Source organism: Mauremys reevesii, linkage group 1 (assembly GCF_016161935.1).
Source record: "Mauremys reevesii isolate NIE-2019 linkage group 1, ASM1616193v1, whole genome shotgun sequence".
NCBI lineage: Eukaryota > Metazoa > Chordata > Testudines > Geoemydidae > Mauremys > Mauremys reevesii.
Genome location: NC_052623.1, coordinates 201294410 through 201314182, shown reverse-complemented (window position 1 = coordinate 201314182; position 19773 = coordinate 201294410). Strand labels below are relative to the sequence as shown.

Genomic DNA, 19773 nt, shown 5'->3' with positions numbered 1-19773 from the left:
CCACCGGGACCGCTTCAGGCACTGAAGGCCCCATGATAGGCTGGGAGCCCCAGCTGCTGGCTTGGGTGGGAGGTGAGCCCCTGGCTGGGCTGGGAGAACCGACCACAGCAGTACCCCCATGAAGCCACAAAGCGGGTGCATGACCTGACACAAGTCCTTTTCCCATGGCCCCTCTGTCCTTCAGTGCTGAGGGACTCCGTTTCTTCGGCACCGGTAAGGGGGAGTGGTAGGGTGACCAGACAGCAAGTGTGAAAAATCGGGACGGGGGTGGGAGGTAATAGGAGCCTATATAAGAAAAAAACCCAACAATTGGGATTGTCCCTATAAAATTGGGACATCTGGTCACCCTAGAGCAGTGCTGGGCTGAGTCCGGTGCCGGCGGTGCACTGCGCACCGAGGCAGATGTACTCAGCATGGGATCTGCGGTGGAGGGCTCCGATGCAGGGCGAAGAGCAGTCTTCATTAGTAGGCCCTCAAGTGGATATCCCGCTCCTTCTGCGTCCAAGGGCAACAGTTCTTGCAAATATGACACTTGTCCTTTCTGTGGCTCTCTCCCAGACACCTGAGACAACTGTTGTGGTACTCACTGATTGGCATTGGCCTGCTGCATGTCGAACACAACTTGAAGTCTGGAAAGTGGGGCTTGCCCCGCTTGGGGCAAAGTCCCAACTGGGACTCTGCTAACTAACTTAACAGTATAACTAACTACTATGAACTATATACAACCACCAACAGAGCAAAGTCTATGAGGAAAACTGCTACTGCTCTTGTGATGCAAGACAAGGAACTCCAACCAATCATGATGGGCGGTAAGAAGGAACTGAGAGGGCACAGGGCCGGCAGTGCCTGATATACTGCCTCATGGGAGCACCGCTCTAGGGAGGGTGCTACAGCCAGCCCTATGGATACCACTAAGACAGAAATCTCCAACAACTGTGCATGTGGGCACGTGCACACCTAAAATGGAATCAACATGAGCAAGCACTTGAAAACCACCATCTGTCTTGGATGGTTTAGACACAACAAATTATGCATTCTGGTAGAGTGGTTAGACTAGATGACCCTTGTGGTCCCTTCTAACCCTATGATTCTACAGGAACTCTCTGGGACTGTTAGTGCACCTTTCATTGGAACTGTATGTATGACTTACCAGTATGATTGACAATCTCAGGGTTATTTTGAATCTACTGCAGTTCCTGTAATCTGAAATATTTGCTGTGACAAGCAGAAAAAAGTACTATTTTTGATTGATCAGGAGGCTGAAATGGTTCCACTCAGGTGACCATCCAATATCATTTATACTATGTTTCCTAAACATCCTCTCTCTGTATAACATCCTCACGGATCATCTCAGTATCCAGAAGACAATCAATAGTGGAAAATCTGATAGAGGCTAGAGCAGCAGTGTTAGTCATCACGTTTCGAGGCCAACCAGCTGTAAAGTACAGAATTTAAAATACCAATGCATAGCAGCTAGCAAGTAAACCTTTTTAAACTTCTCCACAATGCTGTGAACAAAGGTCAGCTTAGTGAGTCCAGCTGTTGTTACTATGAAACAGATTTGTATATTCCTGTGACTTTTTATTTTTAATTGACAAAAAACACTTAGATTTATATACTAAAATGACTGTAACCATGAGTCCAGAACCTTACACAAGAAAATAAACAATTTGCTATCACTGTTTGATTTTAACTGTTGTTGTTCATTGATATGCCAGTCTCTAGTCAAGTCAAAATTGGGGCTTCATTGTGTTAGGCACTGTACCATATGCATATCATGTCAAGCATGTAAAAGTCTGAGCCTTTAGCTGAAAAAAATTGATAACTGGTCTTTTATTGTTTTAATTTTGAACCCAAAGATAAAAGCATATTTTAAAGAATTAGAAATAAGTTTAAAAAAGTGAAACAAGGATCCAAATCTGTGCCAGATAAGGTGGCATTTTTTTGTGGTGAGAGCACTTATCTACTAAAAAGTGGCCTGGGATCACCATTCTCATTTTAGACTGGCCACCAAACAGCTGTCACCCAGTAACAACTTTGATTCAATACCAACCTGGGGTGGACTCAAGGAGAAGTCTACATCATCGTCATTACTGAGGAACTCAAAAGATTTTCTTTGCTTAATGCTCAGTATTTTCCCATTACTAGTGAGCAAGGTTTACCACCAGCACCATTGCTATCGACATCTGGTCTTTCAGATGCTCACTTGCTAAAGTATCTCTAAAGCTGCTAGTTGCATAACTTTGGGCCCAGCTTCTTCTGACATCTGGATCCCAACTCACTGTCATTTTCATTTAATCAGACCTCCCAATAAGAGCATTGCTTCCTGAAGGATCAGGGCTAAAATCCAGGTGGGCACTGACATAATTCCAGCATTATTTTAAATCAAATCTATTGTTGTCCCTTCTTCCACTACCACTGTTTCATCCTGACATGAGCATCCTCTCTCTGCTGAGTGGTAACAGATGTCCAGGTCCCCACAAGTCAGCTTCCCAACAGCAGGTGTGAAAGTAGAATGAATTATATTACAAAAAATAGATAGGATTAAAGAAATGCTGTCTGTACCTTTAAGGAAAATCGCTGGAAGCTGCAGTCCAGGTGTCAGGAATACAGACATTAACATAGAACAATTGCACCGTTTAAGGGCAATTGGTGAAGCATTAGCCTTAGATTGATAAGAGTTAGTAAGGAAGTAGGATATGCATGCTGGGCCCCAGGTGAATGTTGCTGTTTTTCTCTCTTTGTCCCTTTGTTTAATTCCCGCTCTTTTATCTGTATAAATAAGACTGTTTGGGTCTTGCATGGCCACTCACATTATCTGTGTGTTATTGGCAGAGCGATGTGCTAATAAAAACAGAGTGGTCTGAGAAATTGTGAGTCTTGATTCTAACTTTGACAATTTGGAGGTTCCACCGAGATGGCAATCGTCTTCACTGGGGCTGTGTGATTCCTGACCGTTTTTGTAGGACGACCGTGGCAGCCTGCACCTGGGCATTTGGCCCGAGCAGTCCTCCTTCTGAACGGAAGGGTGCACAACCACAGTGAAGTCTACACCATCGAACCTGTTGGTTCCCACTCTGTTCTGGTAGGGATCCCAGGATCTGGCATCAGGAATCTAGTCAGGTAATTATATCTGTGTTTTGTCCGGACTGAGGACTGTCCTGTCTCTATGTCTATCCATCCTCTCTGTGGAGTGTTTGAGTCTGGGTGCCGTCTCCGTGTGGGGATTGGCCGACCAAGGGGTTCCTATCCCCGCGGTCTGAGTGAGTGAAATCTGCGCAATCGCAGCCGCACCGCACCTTGGGTAAAGCCCTTGGTGTGAAAGCAAGGGCGATTGAGGCTGTAGCCTGTGAGCTCCTTCTGTGTGTTGCACCAGGCATCGCTCTGACGAACCCGAATTTCCTTCTTGTGTGATTGGTGTGTGAAGTCCTCCTGTATGGGTAACCAGACGTCTAAGTCAGGACAGTTCCCTAAAGGAACGCCGGCTCATTTTATGAATTTTAGGAAGGGTCCGGACTCCTGTAAATTTCTGGAAAAATGGTCTAGGCTAACTCAGGGAGATCCCAAAACTCAGTGGCCACTGTTAGGATCTTGGGACAAGGACCGAGTAGACGTCTTAAAAGACAAACTCAGCCAATCTAAAACTAAATTGGCAAAAGGAGAGGTTGACTGTTTCATGCAATGGTGGGAAGAGGCAAATCGTAGATGGACAGAATCGAAACTTGCCTCTCTCAAAGATTCAAATGATAAGTTAAAAGCTTTATTGGAAACCTCCTCTCCCACCACTAGACCGAGCGCTCCCCTTTACCCAGTTCTCCGAGCAGATCCCCCTTCATACTCCTGTCTCCGGGTAGGAAAAGACGAAGAAAACCCCTTGCTAGATTCCGGGGATGATGATGAGGAAGACGCATTAATTGGCCTGGCAGCCTTGCGTCGGATCAATAGACAGCCACCCACGCCCCCAGCTCAGGAACAACTGTCACCAGATTTCTCAGCTCAGGAACAATTCCCAGAGATCTCCAGTTCAGACCTGTCCGGATCGTCCAGTACTGCCGAGGCCCATTCCTCTGGACTCACTCTGCCCCGTAAAAGCTCGCGCTTGGGCCTTAAAAATGTCCAGGCTCCCCTCCGAATCCTGCATACTGGGGGCCAAGACGGGGGTCCCACTTGGAGCTATAAACCCTGGACTCACACAGAGCTCCTTTCGATTGTAAAAGGCTTTCCAAAGCCCCGGGAAAATCGTACCAAATTCGCAGAGGAATTTTTGTTAGTATGTGACACCTATGAACCCTCTGAGGCAGACCTCCTGCAGCTGTGCAAGCTACTTGTAGCAGCCCCAAGAGAGCATGAAAAATGGCTCACAGCAGCAAATTGGCTCGCTGCTGACCGCCACTCTACTTTACCAGACACTGGTCCTAATGCTGAATACCGGAAAAAGTGGAACGAGCGAGCTAAAAATCTATTTGAAGCCATCCCTCGGGAATGGACTCCTAAAACCAACTGGACGGTCATAAATGGCTGTAAGCAACGACAGGAAGAAAACCCGGGCAACTATCGCACCCGGCTAACTGACATTTTTCTGCAACATTCTGGTATACAGGAACCAGATAGAAATGGACAGGGTGCCCTGGCTAGTGCGTTTGTTAATGGCCTCCTGCCTGCTATTGGCAATATGCTAAAACGAATAAGTGTTGGGTGAAAAACTGAAACCATGGACAAATTGCAAACAGTGGCAGAGCACTGCCAACGTACTTTAAAGGGAAAAGAGGAACAATCAGCTCAACAGTTAATGGCCCTGCAAATACAGCATTATTCAGGGCAGGGCAAACAGTACCGGGGAAGGGGAAAATACCAGGGACGGGGACGTGGTCGAGGGAGGGGCCAAAGAACTGGATTTTCGGGTCATGGGGATGTTTGTAATTACTGTAAACAGCCCGGACATTGGAAGAATAAATGTCCGAGCCGACCTGGTAACTCTGTAAATAACCAGCTAGACCCACTGCCAGCACAGCCAGTCAGTCCCCAGCCTTACTTTGTCTCACAGCAATAATGGGACGCCGGGGAACCTCAGGAAATTTTAACTCCTTTACTACCTCTCACTCCTACGGGTGAGTGTGTGTTAACTATCAATGATCTTTCTCTCCCTTTCCTTGTTGATACAGGAGCTTCGCTCTCTGCAGTTCGTACTACTGATCTGCCTGCGGTTCCCCGCTCCAGAAAAACTGTGTCCGCTGTGGGCATTACGGGAGTCCCAACCCCTTATCCCCTTTCAAAACCTCTACCGGTCCAGGTTGGTCCCCTTTCTGCGGATCATGCCTTCCTTCTCTCTGATTCCACTCCGGTAAACCTTTTGGGCCAGGACCTGTTATGTAAGCTTGGCTGCACTATATACTGTTCCCCAGATGGGGTCTATTTACAAATTCCCCAGACCACTCTGAGTGATTCTGTAGCCTCCCTGCTGTCTGAAACTTCCCTTTCCACTCCAGTCCCTTGTTGCCCACTGGTCCCATCCTTTGAACACCTAATTTCGCAGGTCCCACCCTCTCTGTGGCCAACCCATCCCTCTGAGGTGGGCCGCTTAAACACTGACCCCGTCTGCATTACTGTGGACTCCTCCAAACCCCTGCCTCGCCTTTCTCAATACCCTTTAAACCCTGAGGCAGAGGCTGGCATTGCTCCAGTCATAACTGCCCTGCGGGAGCAAGGCATTATTGTTCCCTGCTCCAGTCCCTGTAACACCCCTATCCTCCCAGTTCGAAAAGCTGATGGCAAATCATGGCGATTTGTTCAGGACCTCCGAGCCATTAATCGTATTGTCATACCCGCCTTTCCTGTTGTCCCAAACCCAGCAACAATTCTGGCTTCTATCCCACCAGCTGCAACTCATTTTACTGTTGTTGATTTGTGTTCTGCTTTCTTTTCTGTTCCGGTTCACCCTGACTCCCAGTACCTCTTTGCCTTTTCTTACAAGGGACAGCAATATACATGGACCACGCTTCCTCAGGGGTATATGGAAAGCCCATCTTACTTTTCCCAGGCATTAGCCTGAGACCTAGCTGACCTTGTTTTCTCATCCGAGTCCACTCTAGTCCAATATGTAAATGATCTACTCCTCTGTTCCCCCTTGTTATTTGCCTCAAAAACTAATTCTTTAGTGCTCCTTACTGCCTTAGCAAACAAAGGTCACAAGGCTTCTCGCTCTAAACTACAGTTCTGTCAAGCCTCTGTCACATACCTTGGTTTTCTCCTCTCCCAGGGTTCCCGTATGCTCTCTCCCACCCGTGTCCAGGCTATCCTTAGCTTTCCCCAACCCTGCTCCCCACGCCAGGTCCGAAAATTTTTGGGCATGGCTGGATTTTGCAGGCAATGGATTCCCCAATATGCCTCCCTTGCAAAACCTCTCCAGGAACTCACTCGACTCTCTGTGCCTAATCCCATACCATGGCCCCCTGAAGCAGACTCTGCCTTTGTTTCCCTCAAACAAGGTTTAGCTTCTGCCCCTGCTTTAGGGCTGCCAGACTATTCTAAGCCTTTTACCCTTTTCTGCCATGAACAATCTGGATGTGCACTTGGAGTTCTCACTCAGGTGCACGGAGAAAAGAACCGCCCAGTGGCTTATTTCTCTGCCACTTTGGACCCTGTGGCCCAAGGCCTTCCTCCCTGCCTGCGTGCTGTGGCTGCCGCAGCGCGCCTAGTCGAAATGTCTGAATCCCTTGTCCTTCGCTCTCCCCTTACTCTCATGGTCCCTCACTCTGTGGAAACTCTGCTGTTACAACGTAACACAAGCCACCTCTCCTCCACTCGCCTTACCAGGTATGAACTTCTACTGCTGTCGGCTTCGTATATCACCATAAAGCGTTGTTCTCAGTTAAATCCTGCCACTCTCCTTCCCTTGTCTAATGACGGTGATCCCCACGACTGCCTTGCAACTGTCTCTGCTGTCACCGTCCCGCGACCTGACCTTTCTAATGTCCCTCTCCCTAACTCTGACCTTGTTTTGTTTACTGATGGTTCCTGTTTTCGAGACAACCAAGGTCGTCTCCTTGCAGGATACGCTGTTGTGTCACTCTCTGAAACCCTCGAAGCTGCGCCTTTACCTTCTGTAACCTCAGCGCAAGTTGCCGAATTAGTCGCCCTCACCAGTGCCTGCTTTTTGGCGGAGGGATGCTCCACCACCATTTACACTGACTCCCGCTATGCTTTTGGGGTTGTACATGACTTTGGCACCCTCTGGCAAGCTCGGGGTTTCCTTACCTCCGCTGGTACCCCCATTAAAAACGGCCCCTACATTGCTGCTCTCCTGTATGCAGTTTTACTTCCCTCTGCCCTAGCTATTGTTAAGTGCCCTGGCCACTCGACGGCAGATACTGATGTTGCTAAGGGTAATGCATTTGCTGATGCCTCTGCTAAACATGCTGCTGCCATAGAACCTTCCCCAGATGCATTTCTAGGTTCCCTTTCTGTTTCTATACCACCGCCGTCCCTCACTGACCTCCCCCTGCTCCAGGATTCTGCCCCAGAAGCCGAAAAAGACTCCTGGGTTGCCCAGGGTTGCTCTCTGCATCCTGATTCCCTTTGGCATTTGCCTACTGGTGCCTTTGTGGCTCCCTTTTCACTCTACCCGTCTCTGGCCGCCCTGCTACACGGTGTTTCGCATGTCGGAAAGGAGGGGATGGTCTCTGCTGTAACTAAGGCGGGATGGTGGGCCCCCCATTTCAGCTCTTTTGCAGCCCGCCACTGTGCCGCCTGTACCACTTGCCAAAGCCACAATATTGGTAAACCTGTAAAAGTGGCTCAGGGATTCCAGGGCCTGCCCCAAGCACCCTTCTTGCATTGGCAACTTGATTTTGTACAAATGCCTAAGTGCCAACGATATGAATTCATTTTGGTTATGGTATGTTTATTTTCTGGTTGGATTAAAGCCTTTCCTTGTCACAAGGCTGACTCACTGTCTGTTGCTAAATGTTTGTTAAATCATATTATGCCTGCCAAGGGAATTCCTGCCACTCTGTCCAGTGACATTTTACTGGACAAATTGTTCAACACCTGGATCGTATATTACATATCACACACCTGCTGCACTGTCCCTACCACCCACAAAGTGCAGGTGCTGTAGAAAGGCGAAATGGTGTACTTAAGAATAAGCTTGCTAAGATTTGTGACTCCACAGGGTTAAGCTGGCCAGCAGCTTTACCACTAGCCCTTATGGAAATGCGATCCACTCCATCCCAAAGGCATAAACTGAGTCCCTTTGAAATTGTTATGGGACGCCCTATGCAAGCTGTGGCTACCATTACTCCAGTCCCAGACTTGAACTTGACTCACAGTACGCTCCTTCAATACTGCAAGGGATTAATGCAAGCTGTAAGTCACTTCCATTCACAGGTTCGAGCCGCCTGGCTGACGGAACCCACCTCCGACGCTTGCCACAACCTCGAGCCAGGTGACTGGGTCTACATACGGCACCATCATCAAAAACACGCCTTGGAACCCCAGTGGAAGGGTCCTCATCAGGTACTGCTTACTACCCAGACGGCTGTTAAACTATCTGGCATCGCAGCGTGGATACATGCTTCACAGTGTAAGAAGACACCCTCCCCGGCGAACCAATCACCACCTCAGGACCGTGCAGAGTCAATTTTGACTCCAAAAGAAGACATAGAGGAACATCCTGCAATACCTTACAATCTATGCTCTCGTAAGGGTTGCCAGAAGCAGACGACGACCTAAAGCAAGGCCCACCAAAAGAAGCAGTAGTGAGCCTAGCGCCTGCTGCCTGGTGGATGTAAAACCGTGACTGCGGTTCCCTCAATTGAGGTTGTCAGAACCAGAAGGGCCTTGCCTCCAACATGCGCCTCTGGTGGCGCCTGTTCCTCGGCTGCTGGTGTCTTAAGGTCTGGGAAGCCCACAATGACAATTCTTTTATCCAGCAGCAAGTGTGGATAGCTCAGACCCTTAATATTTCTAAATGCTGGGTCTGCAGCCACATCCCAACCCACTCTCAAGCTGGTATTCCTGTCCTGGCTATCCCACTCAATTCCCCAGATCTCACTGGAGGACCTCGTCCGTTTAACAAAACATGGAACAGCAATGACACTTGGGAAGCAGTGGGAATAAGTGTATCTAAATGGATAAGTGTGGTGGAGGGAAAGGGTCACTGGTGTTGGGTGTGTAATGGGACAGGGCTGGATCTGGGAAAAAGCCATTGCCTTCAGCATATCGTGGCCAATGGTGTATGGGATTATTCAAACAAAACTAAAGAGTGGCGGGCCGGGTATGGGGATATGAATTTTTTCTCAACCTGGGATCAAACAGAAAAATCAATATCATGTTCCCCCTACAGTAATCTTAGTAAAAATAATACAATCTTTCAATGCCATACAAACACTACCACTCCTCGTAAGGAAAATTACCCTGTTCCCTTTGGAGGATATTACTCCTCATTTGCAGACACCTATGTAATAAATGGATGCAATCGACCCTTCCCGGCCTTAATAGGCCATCACTGGGTTTGTGGAACCAAAGCTTATACTGCATTATCAGCTAACTGGTCAGGTATCTGTTATCCCGCCCAACTCTTCCCACAATTCCGAGTGCTAGGGTCCTTCCCACGAGAACGCCTCCGTAATTTCAGGCGAAAAAGAAGGGACTTACCAGATGCCCAATGGTATATAAATAACATAAGCCCCTTAACCTGGGAAGATGCCATTGGTGGTTCCCTTATCCCACTTGGGGGAGTAATACACCATGCAAAAAGGCTCCTGAGGTTACAAGCAGTAGTTGAAATAATGGCAAATGAAACCGGAGAGAGTTAAAAAACCCTGGCCAAAGAAACAGGGGCGATCCGACAGATGGCCCTCCAAAACCGTCAGGCATTGGACATAGTGCTGGCGGCCAAAGGTGGGACCTGTGCTCTCATTGGAAAGAATGTTGTGTGTTTATACCTGACAATACCAATGAGGTAATAAATTGCGCTAGCCACTTAGAACAAATCGCATATCTTCCCCATGAAGAGCTGAGTTCTTTATGGAAGTGGCTAAGTAACCTGTTCAATTTCTCTGGCATAGGAAACTGGTTGTTTCAGGGTGCCCTGACTATCCTGTTTGGAATCCTAGTGATTTTTGTATGTTTTCAGTTAATCTCCTGTTGTATCCAGAATTGTGTAAAATATGCCACCCAGGTGACTGCCCCAAAACAGAGTGCTAATATAATAATTTTAAATATAGCTGATGAACTAAAAGATAAAGAACGGTTAATATGAGGAACCCAGTCCATTGTTGGTCATGGCGAAGCGTGACCAAAAGGAGGGATTGTGAAAGTAGAATGAATTATATTACAAAAAATAGATAGGATTAAAGAAATGCTGTCTGTACCTTTAAGGAAAATCGCTGGAAGCTGCAGTCCAGGTGTCAGGAATACAGACATTAACATAGAACAATTGCACCGTTTAAGGGCAATTGGTGAAGCATTAGCCTTAGATTGATAAGAGTTAGTAAGGAAGTAGGATATGCATGCTGGGCCCCAGGTGAATGTTGCTGTTTTTCTCTCTTTGTCCCTTTGTTTAATTCCCGCTCTTTTATCTGTATAAATAAGACTGTTTGGGTCTTGCATGGCCACTCACATTATCTGTGTGTTATTGGCAGAGCGCTGTGCTAATAAAAACAGAGTGGTCTGACAAATTGTGGGTCTTGATTCTAACTCTGACACAGGGAAATCAGTGACAAAGTCTGGGTGTACTTGTTTATTTACACAGATTTCAGGTCTGGTGTCTCAGATAGTCTTTCAAAGTAACTTCAATACCCAGTTCTCAAAGAGCAACTCTGCTCACGACCTGACTCTAATCAGAGACCAAGACAAGGAGCCAACTCTCCTGCTGCTTGAACATCCTCTCTTTAAGGACCTCTGCCTCTATACAGGTCCATGCACAACAAAAACTAACAACACAACATGTTGTCCCAAGACTGAACATTTGCTCACATGCTAAAAAAGAGAACTTGGAGGACCATGTGTAACAGCTCCATCTGACAATGCCTGCCATAATAGATTCTCTCTCTCTCTCTTTCTCTCTGAATCTAAGATAGCAAACCTTTATTTTGAGTTGACAACTATTGATGTATCTTTTACTTCAGGCATTTTAAAGGCATTTTTTCACCACAGTATTTAAGTGCCAAAGTGATACCTACTATTTATATAGAGCTTTACATTATCAAACCACTTTATAAACATGAACTAAATGATGCTCACACCTGTGAGTAAGACAAATATTATTATTCTCATTTTCCAGACTGAGAAAATAAAACAGAGAGCTTAGGCGCTCAGATACTACAGTGATGGAAGCATTTAAAAGAATGTAGATAGATAAGAAATAGAGGTGACTAGCTCAAGGTGATACAAAAAGTTAGTGATGCAGCCACTGTCAGAAGAGAGGTCTCTTAATTTGTAGTCATATACCCAACGCACCTCTCATCTATTTTGTCCAAGGTATAAAAGAGTTTATAAGCAGTACAGCTTTTAGCAGCTGCTGTTTACTTCTTTCTGATGTTCCTATATCCCAAAGCCAGGTAAAGTTAACATATATTTTAAAATGGGAGACATTAGAACATCGTTGCTTTCCTTTTGGCAGCACTGGATTCAATCTGACTGGACAAGCCTTAAGAGAACAGTCATGTTTTCCTTTGGAGATAAATAAGTGATTGATGCTAAAAGCCCTTCCCTGTTGGGCAGAGAATCTAGAGGGAACTCCACATGGCAGCTTGACATTATATAAGTCCTGGATTTTAATCAGCTAGAAGAGGAAGTTTTTTTTTTCTACCTCTTCTTCCTCTCTTCTCTAGCCCCCACCACATTCCCTGCCCCTTGTTTATGAAGGGAAAAGGAATGACTGTCCCTACGATTATTTATTTATTTTCTTCCTTGTAACTGCTCCTCACCCAGCCCCAAAACTTAGCCAAACTTGCTGGGTCAACCTGCCAAAAGAAACAAAAGCTATTTTGTTGAAATGTTGGAAAGACAGAAGAATAACTATACACAATGACAGGGTTGCTATACATGAAATGCAGCAATAAAGCCTTTGAAAGGCAGAAAAATCAGAACCACTCCAAAATGAGACTATTGCCTCTGAACAAAATAAAAACAACTTTTGGCCTAACTCATTAGCAATCTGGCTTTGTAGAAATTGTGTGGTTACATCATTAAAACATACCCCACCTAATGAGTTGTATGACTGTTACTTCAGTTTCCACAGCAGAGAAACAATGTAAATGTGTGAGTGATGTAACTGATAGTTGATCAACATCCTTGTTTTGTTTTGTACCACTGGACTGGGAATGATGGCGTGTGCACATCAGTATTGAATATTTTCATTACAAATCAGTAGCGTGTCTCACACCAGAGTGACCAGTAAAATAACTCCTCACTTAAAGTTGTCCCAGATAATGTTGTTATGTTGCTGATCAATTAGGGAACATGCTCGTTTAAAGTTGTGTATTGCTCCCTTCTAACGTCATTTGGCAGCCGCCTGCTTTGTCTAATGCTTGCAGCCCATTGCATTTAGCTGGTGGGGGCTTGGAATCAGGGTGGACCAGTAGCCGCCATTAGCTCCCCCTATCAGCTCCCCACTCCCCTAAGTTCCCTGTGCAGCAGCTGCCTGCAGTTCAGCTGTGTCCCTCCCCTCACTGCCATGTGCTGCTCCTGCCCTCTGCCTTGGAGCTGCTCCCTGAGAATCCTGCTTGCTGTGCAGAGGGGAGGCAAGGAAGAGGGGGGCTAATGTCAGGGTGTACCCATCCCCCTGCTCCTGCACCCCACTTACCCCACCTTCCATAGAGCAGGGGACACACACCAGAACTCAGGACAGAGGGAGCTGAGGGAGCTTGCAGCAGCTGCAGTCTCAGCAAGCTGATCTAATTAACAAGGCAGTATACTTAAAGGGGAAATGCGCGTATCTTCCTCCATTCCTGCTGCCATTGTAGAGTGCGTGAGTTAATCCTTGAGGGCTCAGCCAATTGCTGTTCATCATTTAGCAGTAAGGGAAATATCCCACCCTGTGACTCCTCCACCTCAACCAAGCTTCACAATCATCATCACTGTGTACCAGTATTAAATTGTTTGTTTAAAACTTATTGTGTGTGTGTGTGTGTGTGTGTGTGTGTGTGTGTGTGTGTGTGTGTGTGTGTGTGTGTGTGTGTGTGTATGTGTATGTATATATAGTATAGTCTTTTGTCTGGTGAAAAAAAATTCCCTGGAACCTAACCCCCTCATTTACATTAATTCTTATGGGGAAATTGGATTAGCTTAACTTCGTTTCGCTTAAAGTCGTATTTTTCAGGAACATAACTACAACATTAAGTGAGGAGTTACTGTATTTGTAAAATAGGGGATACCACAGAATGTCACAGAAGACAGAGTATTGTTCAACAGTCTTGAGATGCAATGCTTACTTGACACTGTTTTAAAGGTACTAAAGCAAATTTAACTTCAAGTTTCGCTCTTTTTTGTGGCTCATTTACATTTGTCTCTCAGACACATCATTTTTTTTAAAAAAAATCTGTTTATATGCATATCTATGAACATGCGACATCCACATTTGCTGGCTGCTTTCACAAAGGCCAAATAAAAGATATATGGAAAAATACTAAACACTGATTTTGATTCACATGAAAATTCTGCAAACACACTAGCAGAACGATTTTAACTCCCCTATCTAGCCATCTGTAAAGATATTAGGATTTCCTAATTATCTAAATGAGAAAGCTATGAGTCCTTCCCAGCCACTCTGATCCTGTAACCATTATACACAAGCAACTTCCCACGTGAGAAGTCACATTGAATTATATGGGACAACTCACTTGAATATGTGCTTGGAAGATCAGGCTATAAAACTCTAAGCCCCTTACAGTATTTATAGAACACACAGATGGGCAGATAAGCTCAATATCATATCAAAGGATACCCAAAAGAAGGCCCTGAACAACCCATCACAAAACAAATCCTTCCCCATATGCCTCAATTATACCCCCACCATCGCATGAAAAGCACAAGAAAATGTAGGTAGTCCTTGCAGGTCAGCAAACTCAAACACTGTTGGACCAAGGGGGAAGCAAATTCCAAAGTCTAGAAATCACATACTGAAACTTTCAGTTCTGTCCCTTTTAAATCAGGGGGCTGTATGTCTCAGCAGTCAATGCACACATAAAAATTATGCGTATTTAAATACAATGTTTGGATTTTAGATATCAAGTTTTGATTAAGAGGCTTTAATGATTTTCCAATATTACAATCCTGCTGCCACATTCTCCTCATCCCATTTACAGCACCTAAGGGAGAAGAAAAATCTGACATTACAAAACACAAGACTACATTGAGAATATTATATTCTTTTTCATACCTGTGTTTGGATATTAGGTATGACCTTGTAGGTATTCTGGAGCTGTCCATTTTCTTTGTTTTTATCTGATTTAACAGGAAAGAAATAAACACAGAGAACTATTATTCACATTCTTCAAGATAAAGCAAAATAATAATTAAGTTTTTTCCAGATTATTTTTCAATGGCTATGAAGATAGCGAGAATTGTGCCTTCTGTCAACCTGCCATAGCTTATTTCACTCTTTCTGCAACTGGGTTTTAAAATCTGTATTTTAATTCATTCTTCCCATATTGTTAATGAGTAAAGCAAGGTGTTCTTTTAATTATACCTGACTGGGTGTATGTACAGGAAGAGTGGAAGGAGGGAAAAGGGCAGGGTGAGCTGCTGGAATTTGCTATCATTAAGTATTTAAAATATTATTTATTGGTCGCTGGCTGACACTGTTCTGCTACTGTAAATACAGAGGAGAAGCAATCCCTTTTCCTCAGGATCTCAGGGCCAGATTTTTAATGGTATTTAGGCACCTACTGGGATTTTCAAAAGCATCTAGATGATTAAATCCCACTGAAATCAGTGAGTGTTAGGCAATTAGATGCTTTTAATAATCTCAGCAGGCACGTATATTCCTTTAAAATGTTTGGCCCTTAGACTCCGAGGCCTCGTTCCTCCAAAGAGTAACTGCGGCCCAAACTTTCACCTACATGTATAGTCCCTTCGATGCTAATGAGCCTACATTGAGAATAAAGTTACATGGGATAATGTGTGTGATCAGTATTGGACCCCAAAGAGACGAACAATAGAAAACAACTTCAAACATGCAAAGCCATATAAATTAGGCCTGATCCTCAGAGAGCTGCTGAGTTGAACAGTCTCACACAGTAGCAGTGCCCAGTTGGTCTGCACATGCACTCTGCATCTTCATGCCCCATACTGTGGATATAAAGAGCTGTATGAGCAAGCTTCCCTCAGGGCCTTCTCTACCACAAAGTCCTGCAAAGGAAACTCAGAAGCATAGGCGCTGACTTTTGGTTTTGCTGTGGGTGCCCCACACTGATTCCAGCTCCCAGAGCCCACCCAGATCCACCCCCTCCCCTGACGCTCCTTCCCTGACCGCCTCCCACCTGCTGCTCGTTCCTTTCTGCCCCCTCCTGCCTTAAGGGCAGTGAGGGGGAGGTAGCAGAGAGGAGCGAGTGGTGGGGCAGCCCTGCTCATCAGTGATTGGGGGGACAGCCCCACTCAACAGCTGATGGGGGTGCAGGGCCAGCTGCTGAATAGCTGATTGGAGGCCAGCCTCAGGGCAGCCAGAGCAGCAGTCCCAGCCGGTCCTGTGGGTGCTTTGCACTCCCTATTTTTTCTCTATGGGTTTTTGAGCCTCTGAGCACCCACAGAGTTAGCACCTACGCTCAGAAGCAGAGGGGAAGGAGAGCTCTGCAAATTTCAGAGACTGGGACATCCTTGAGTAATGTCATAGATGTAGACTGACATCTTGCAAAATGGTCTAACAGTGTATAGAGAGGCTGAATGTTGACACACTCATAACACTAGATAATACACTCAGAGATCCACCCCAAGAATCTTTCAGGAGAGATTGTGGATCCTTTGGATCTGTCTGCAATTGAAACAAACAGTTGGGGAGACTTGCTGAATCTTTTGGTTGTATCCAAATAGAAGATTAATGCCCTTCTGACACTGAAGGCATCGAAGACCGCTTCCTGCCTAGTCTGATGTGGTTTCAGGGGGAAAAAATGGAAGATGACTGGTTTGATTAATATGAAATCCAGAAGACACTTAAGGTTGAAATTTAGGATGTGGTCATAACAAGACTTTTTCCTTGAAAAACATCATAAAGGAGGTGATCTGCCATTAAAACCCCCATTAAAACTTTTTTTCAGGGGAAAAGTGATGGCTATCAAGAAAGCTATTTTCATGAATAGGTGAAGCAACAAACATGTAGCTGAAGGCAATTAAGGATGAAGTTCAAGAACCATATAGGGGCAGGTTCCCTAATCTGTGGGAAAATATTCATCTGTCCTTTGAGGAACCTTGACATTTTGGGGTGAGCAAAAATTGAAAAACCTTCCATAGATGAGTGAAAGGCTGCTATAGTAGCCAAAGGAATCTTGAAGGAATCCATAACAAGACCTGATCTTTTAAATTCCATCAGGTAGTCCAGGACAGTGGAAAGAGGAGAGAGAAGAGGAGAAACTTGTTGATAGGTACACCAATGGTGAAATCTCTTTCCTTTCTGAAGAGAAGTACTTTGTGTAGATGCTTTCCTGCTATAGAACAATACTTGTTGAACAGGAAATCGCTATTCCCGAGAACCATCTAAGAACCACCTGGAATTAGAGAAGTTCCAGTTTGAGATGAAGCATCTGACCAGCATCGGGGGCAACAGGTAGCAACTGATCAGAAGTATCAGTGGTGGGTGGGAAGTGAGCTGAATCTGGTTAGGATACCAAATCAGTTTCAACCAAGCCAGTGCAAATAAAATGACCTTGTCCTTGTCCTGCTTGATCTTGTTCAGTACCTTCAAGAACAACGATGTTGGTGGGTATGCATAAAAAAGGCCCTTGACCCATGAAATAAGGAAGGCCTCTACTAGTAATTGAGGCTAGAATTCCCCTCTTAAACAATATTTTTCACCTTTTTTTTGATAGCATGGCAAAGAGATCCATTTCTGGAACACCCTCCAGGTTAGAAATATGCTGTTTAAGACTTGTGAGGCCAATTCCCATTTGTAATTCTGGGAGAAGTGCCCAGTGACGTTATAATCTGTGGTGTTCTGTTTACCCAGGAGGTAAGAAGATGAGATGATTATTTGGTTGGCTCTCCTCCAACTCCAGAGTTTTAATGCTTCGGCACAAGCAAGGAAGAGTGCACTCTGCCTTGACAATTAATGTAGATTGGGTATTGTCAAGGTCATGACCGTGACAGATTTGGCTCTGATCAGTGGAAGGAAATGAGAGCAAGCATTTCTGACTGCTCTCAATTCTAGAAGGTTGATGTGAAGAAGATGCTCTTGAGAAGACATTTGCCTTAGATGGTGTGTGACCCTAGATGTGCTCCCCATACAAAGAGGGATGCATCTGATGTTATAACAATCGTAGGAGGAGGTTGAATGAAAGGAACTCCCTCACAGACTTTGGAGGGGTCCTTCCACCAATAATCCAGAACCTGACAGAGAACAGAAAACTGATTGTCTAGACTGAGTGTTCAGTATATAAACTGTCCTGAGCCATCCCTAGAAGCACTCAAGATGTAACCTGGCACCTTGGGTTACAAAGGTACAAGATGATGTACGTCCTAATAGTTGGAGACAATTTCTCGCCAAGATTTGAGGACTTACCTGAACTACTGAAACCTGTTTTTTTAGGTTCACAAATCTGTCCATAAGTAAGTAAGCTCTGGCTATCGTGACATTAAGAAAAGCTCCTATGAAATCTATCCATTGTCCTGAGGTCAAAGTGGACTCCAAAGCAATGTATTTTTATTAGAACTTTCTTCCAAAAACATCATCTCACATGTATTAAATGTTCACTCAACTTACATTTGGACCATTAACTATTTAAACTGCTTGATGGTAATTTGAGTCATGATTTCAAATGTATTGACAAAAATAACCTATGGTCATCGTTTTTAATAAACTTTACTTAAAAAATATATTGGTCACTTGCAATTCCTTTTCCACCATCAACTATGAATTGAAAACTGGATTTGGCTAGTTAACTTTTCTCTGTCCCCAAAAGATTATCTAGTCCCCACAGTTTTGTTTTGATAGTAGTTAACTCAGTACATCACTGAAAAGTCTCCTAAATGACTCGGGTTTCTAGCTATTATGGGGTTCTAGTCCGCAGAGAGCAACAGCAATGACAACTCCCCGATAATTAGCTGCTACAGTGGAGTCCATGGAGTATACGTTAGGATTTCTTTCCCTAAAACTCAAATCAAATACAACTTTTGATTAAAAAAATCCCAAACATCAGCCCAAATCAGTCTCTGAAACCAAGTGCAAATGTCCGTCTCTCCCTGCATACAGGAAATGGTCAGTGGCTATAAAAGGAAGCTGCCCAAACATCATTCAGATATGTGCTATGTACAGTACAGCAAATTAAATAAATACTGTTGGTGAGCAAATATCAACACTCCAGACATTATAATGTGGAATCTTTAGAGATACTGGGGACAGATACTGATCATGCTGAACTTCTACTGGCTTCAAATTGCTCATACATCTCTCAGTATTTTCCCCTTAGCTCCTCTCTTTCATTAATAAAGATCCCACAGTGTTTGGGGTCCTTAGAAATTCAGCAGAAGCAGGCATCTGGGAATACCCTTGACATATGGGATTCCCCAGGGTAATGCAGAGACGGAAGAAAGGCCCTTCCGTGCTCCCCCTCACAGCCCATGCTGTAGAGATGGGACTACTATAGGCTGTTGTAAGTTAGAAGAGTTTCTGGGGCTGCTTTAAATTATGCTGAGTCAGTACAGTCCCCATCCAGGGTGGAAAGCCACCCCACAGTTCCCCCTCCTTGTCCTGGGCCATGCCAAGCTTTAACTTGGCCACACTTTGAAATTGAAGTCCAATATTTTCTGAATCTCATCCAAAAACTGGACTGAAAAAAATCTTACATAAATAAGCTTTCTATTCTTCCTGTTTCCAATTGAAATAGAAATACTGAGTACATATTTCCACGAGTGTTCACGACATTCTCTCTTTACACAAACAGTACTTCAATCAGAAATTCACTTATATAAATGTTTGTGGAAAGTGAATTAAAAGGGGCTGTGAATGCCTGCAAAGCAGGTTTATTTAAACAAATGTTTGCAAAAAAAAAAATTTTTTTTCAAAATTTGACTTGCTTTCTTTTCCAGTATAAAATGAAAGCTATTGTGCAACAGATGTTCATATAATCAGCTGTGCAATTATTCATCAACTGGGATTTATTCAAATAAAGAGAAAATCTATTTGAAAACTTCCCTCAGATGTGCTTTTTGTTGGGAACTTGCATAGTCCAGTGAAATAAGATTTGGGATAAGAGTCCTAGGTTGGTGGCTCAAAGCCTGCCCACGTCAACAGAGAGTCGTTACTATTTGACAGTTGTTCACTATAAAACAGGCATAACACCAACTCCCTACTTTACAGCGGTATTGCAAAAATAAATTAGTCAATGTCTATGAGGCTTAAACATTACAGTGATGACAACCATTGAAAAGCCATGAAGAAATACAAAAAAACAAAAAACCCAAACCCTTTGTGTTCAGGGTTTGAATGGTGTGCAGTAAGTCATATTGCAACCCATTAAATGAAGGAGATCAAAAGAAATATTGAGCTACTTCCCTCATTTACTGAGTGCTATCCATCCTATGCACTGAATTTGGTAGGGGAGAAAGCAGTAGGCCAGATTC

At 44.5% G+C, this 19773-nt stretch overlaps 1 protein-coding gene across 32 annotated transcripts in view; it reads right to left on the bottom strand.

Annotated features, from left to right (window-relative positions):
* The window catches only part of LOC120403210 (ABI family member 3 binding protein), a 315866-nt gene that overhangs the window by 176424 nt on the left and 119669 nt on the right, over positions 1-19773 (bottom strand). For all 32 annotated transcript variants that reach the window (XM_039534071.1, XM_039534129.1, XM_039534193.1 and 29 more), the window contains exon 6: positions 14384-14448. In XM_039534071.1, coding sequence (XP_039390005.1) covers positions 14384-14448 — 65 coding nt within the window. The remainder of the gene's footprint in view (positions 1-14383; positions 14449-19773) is intronic.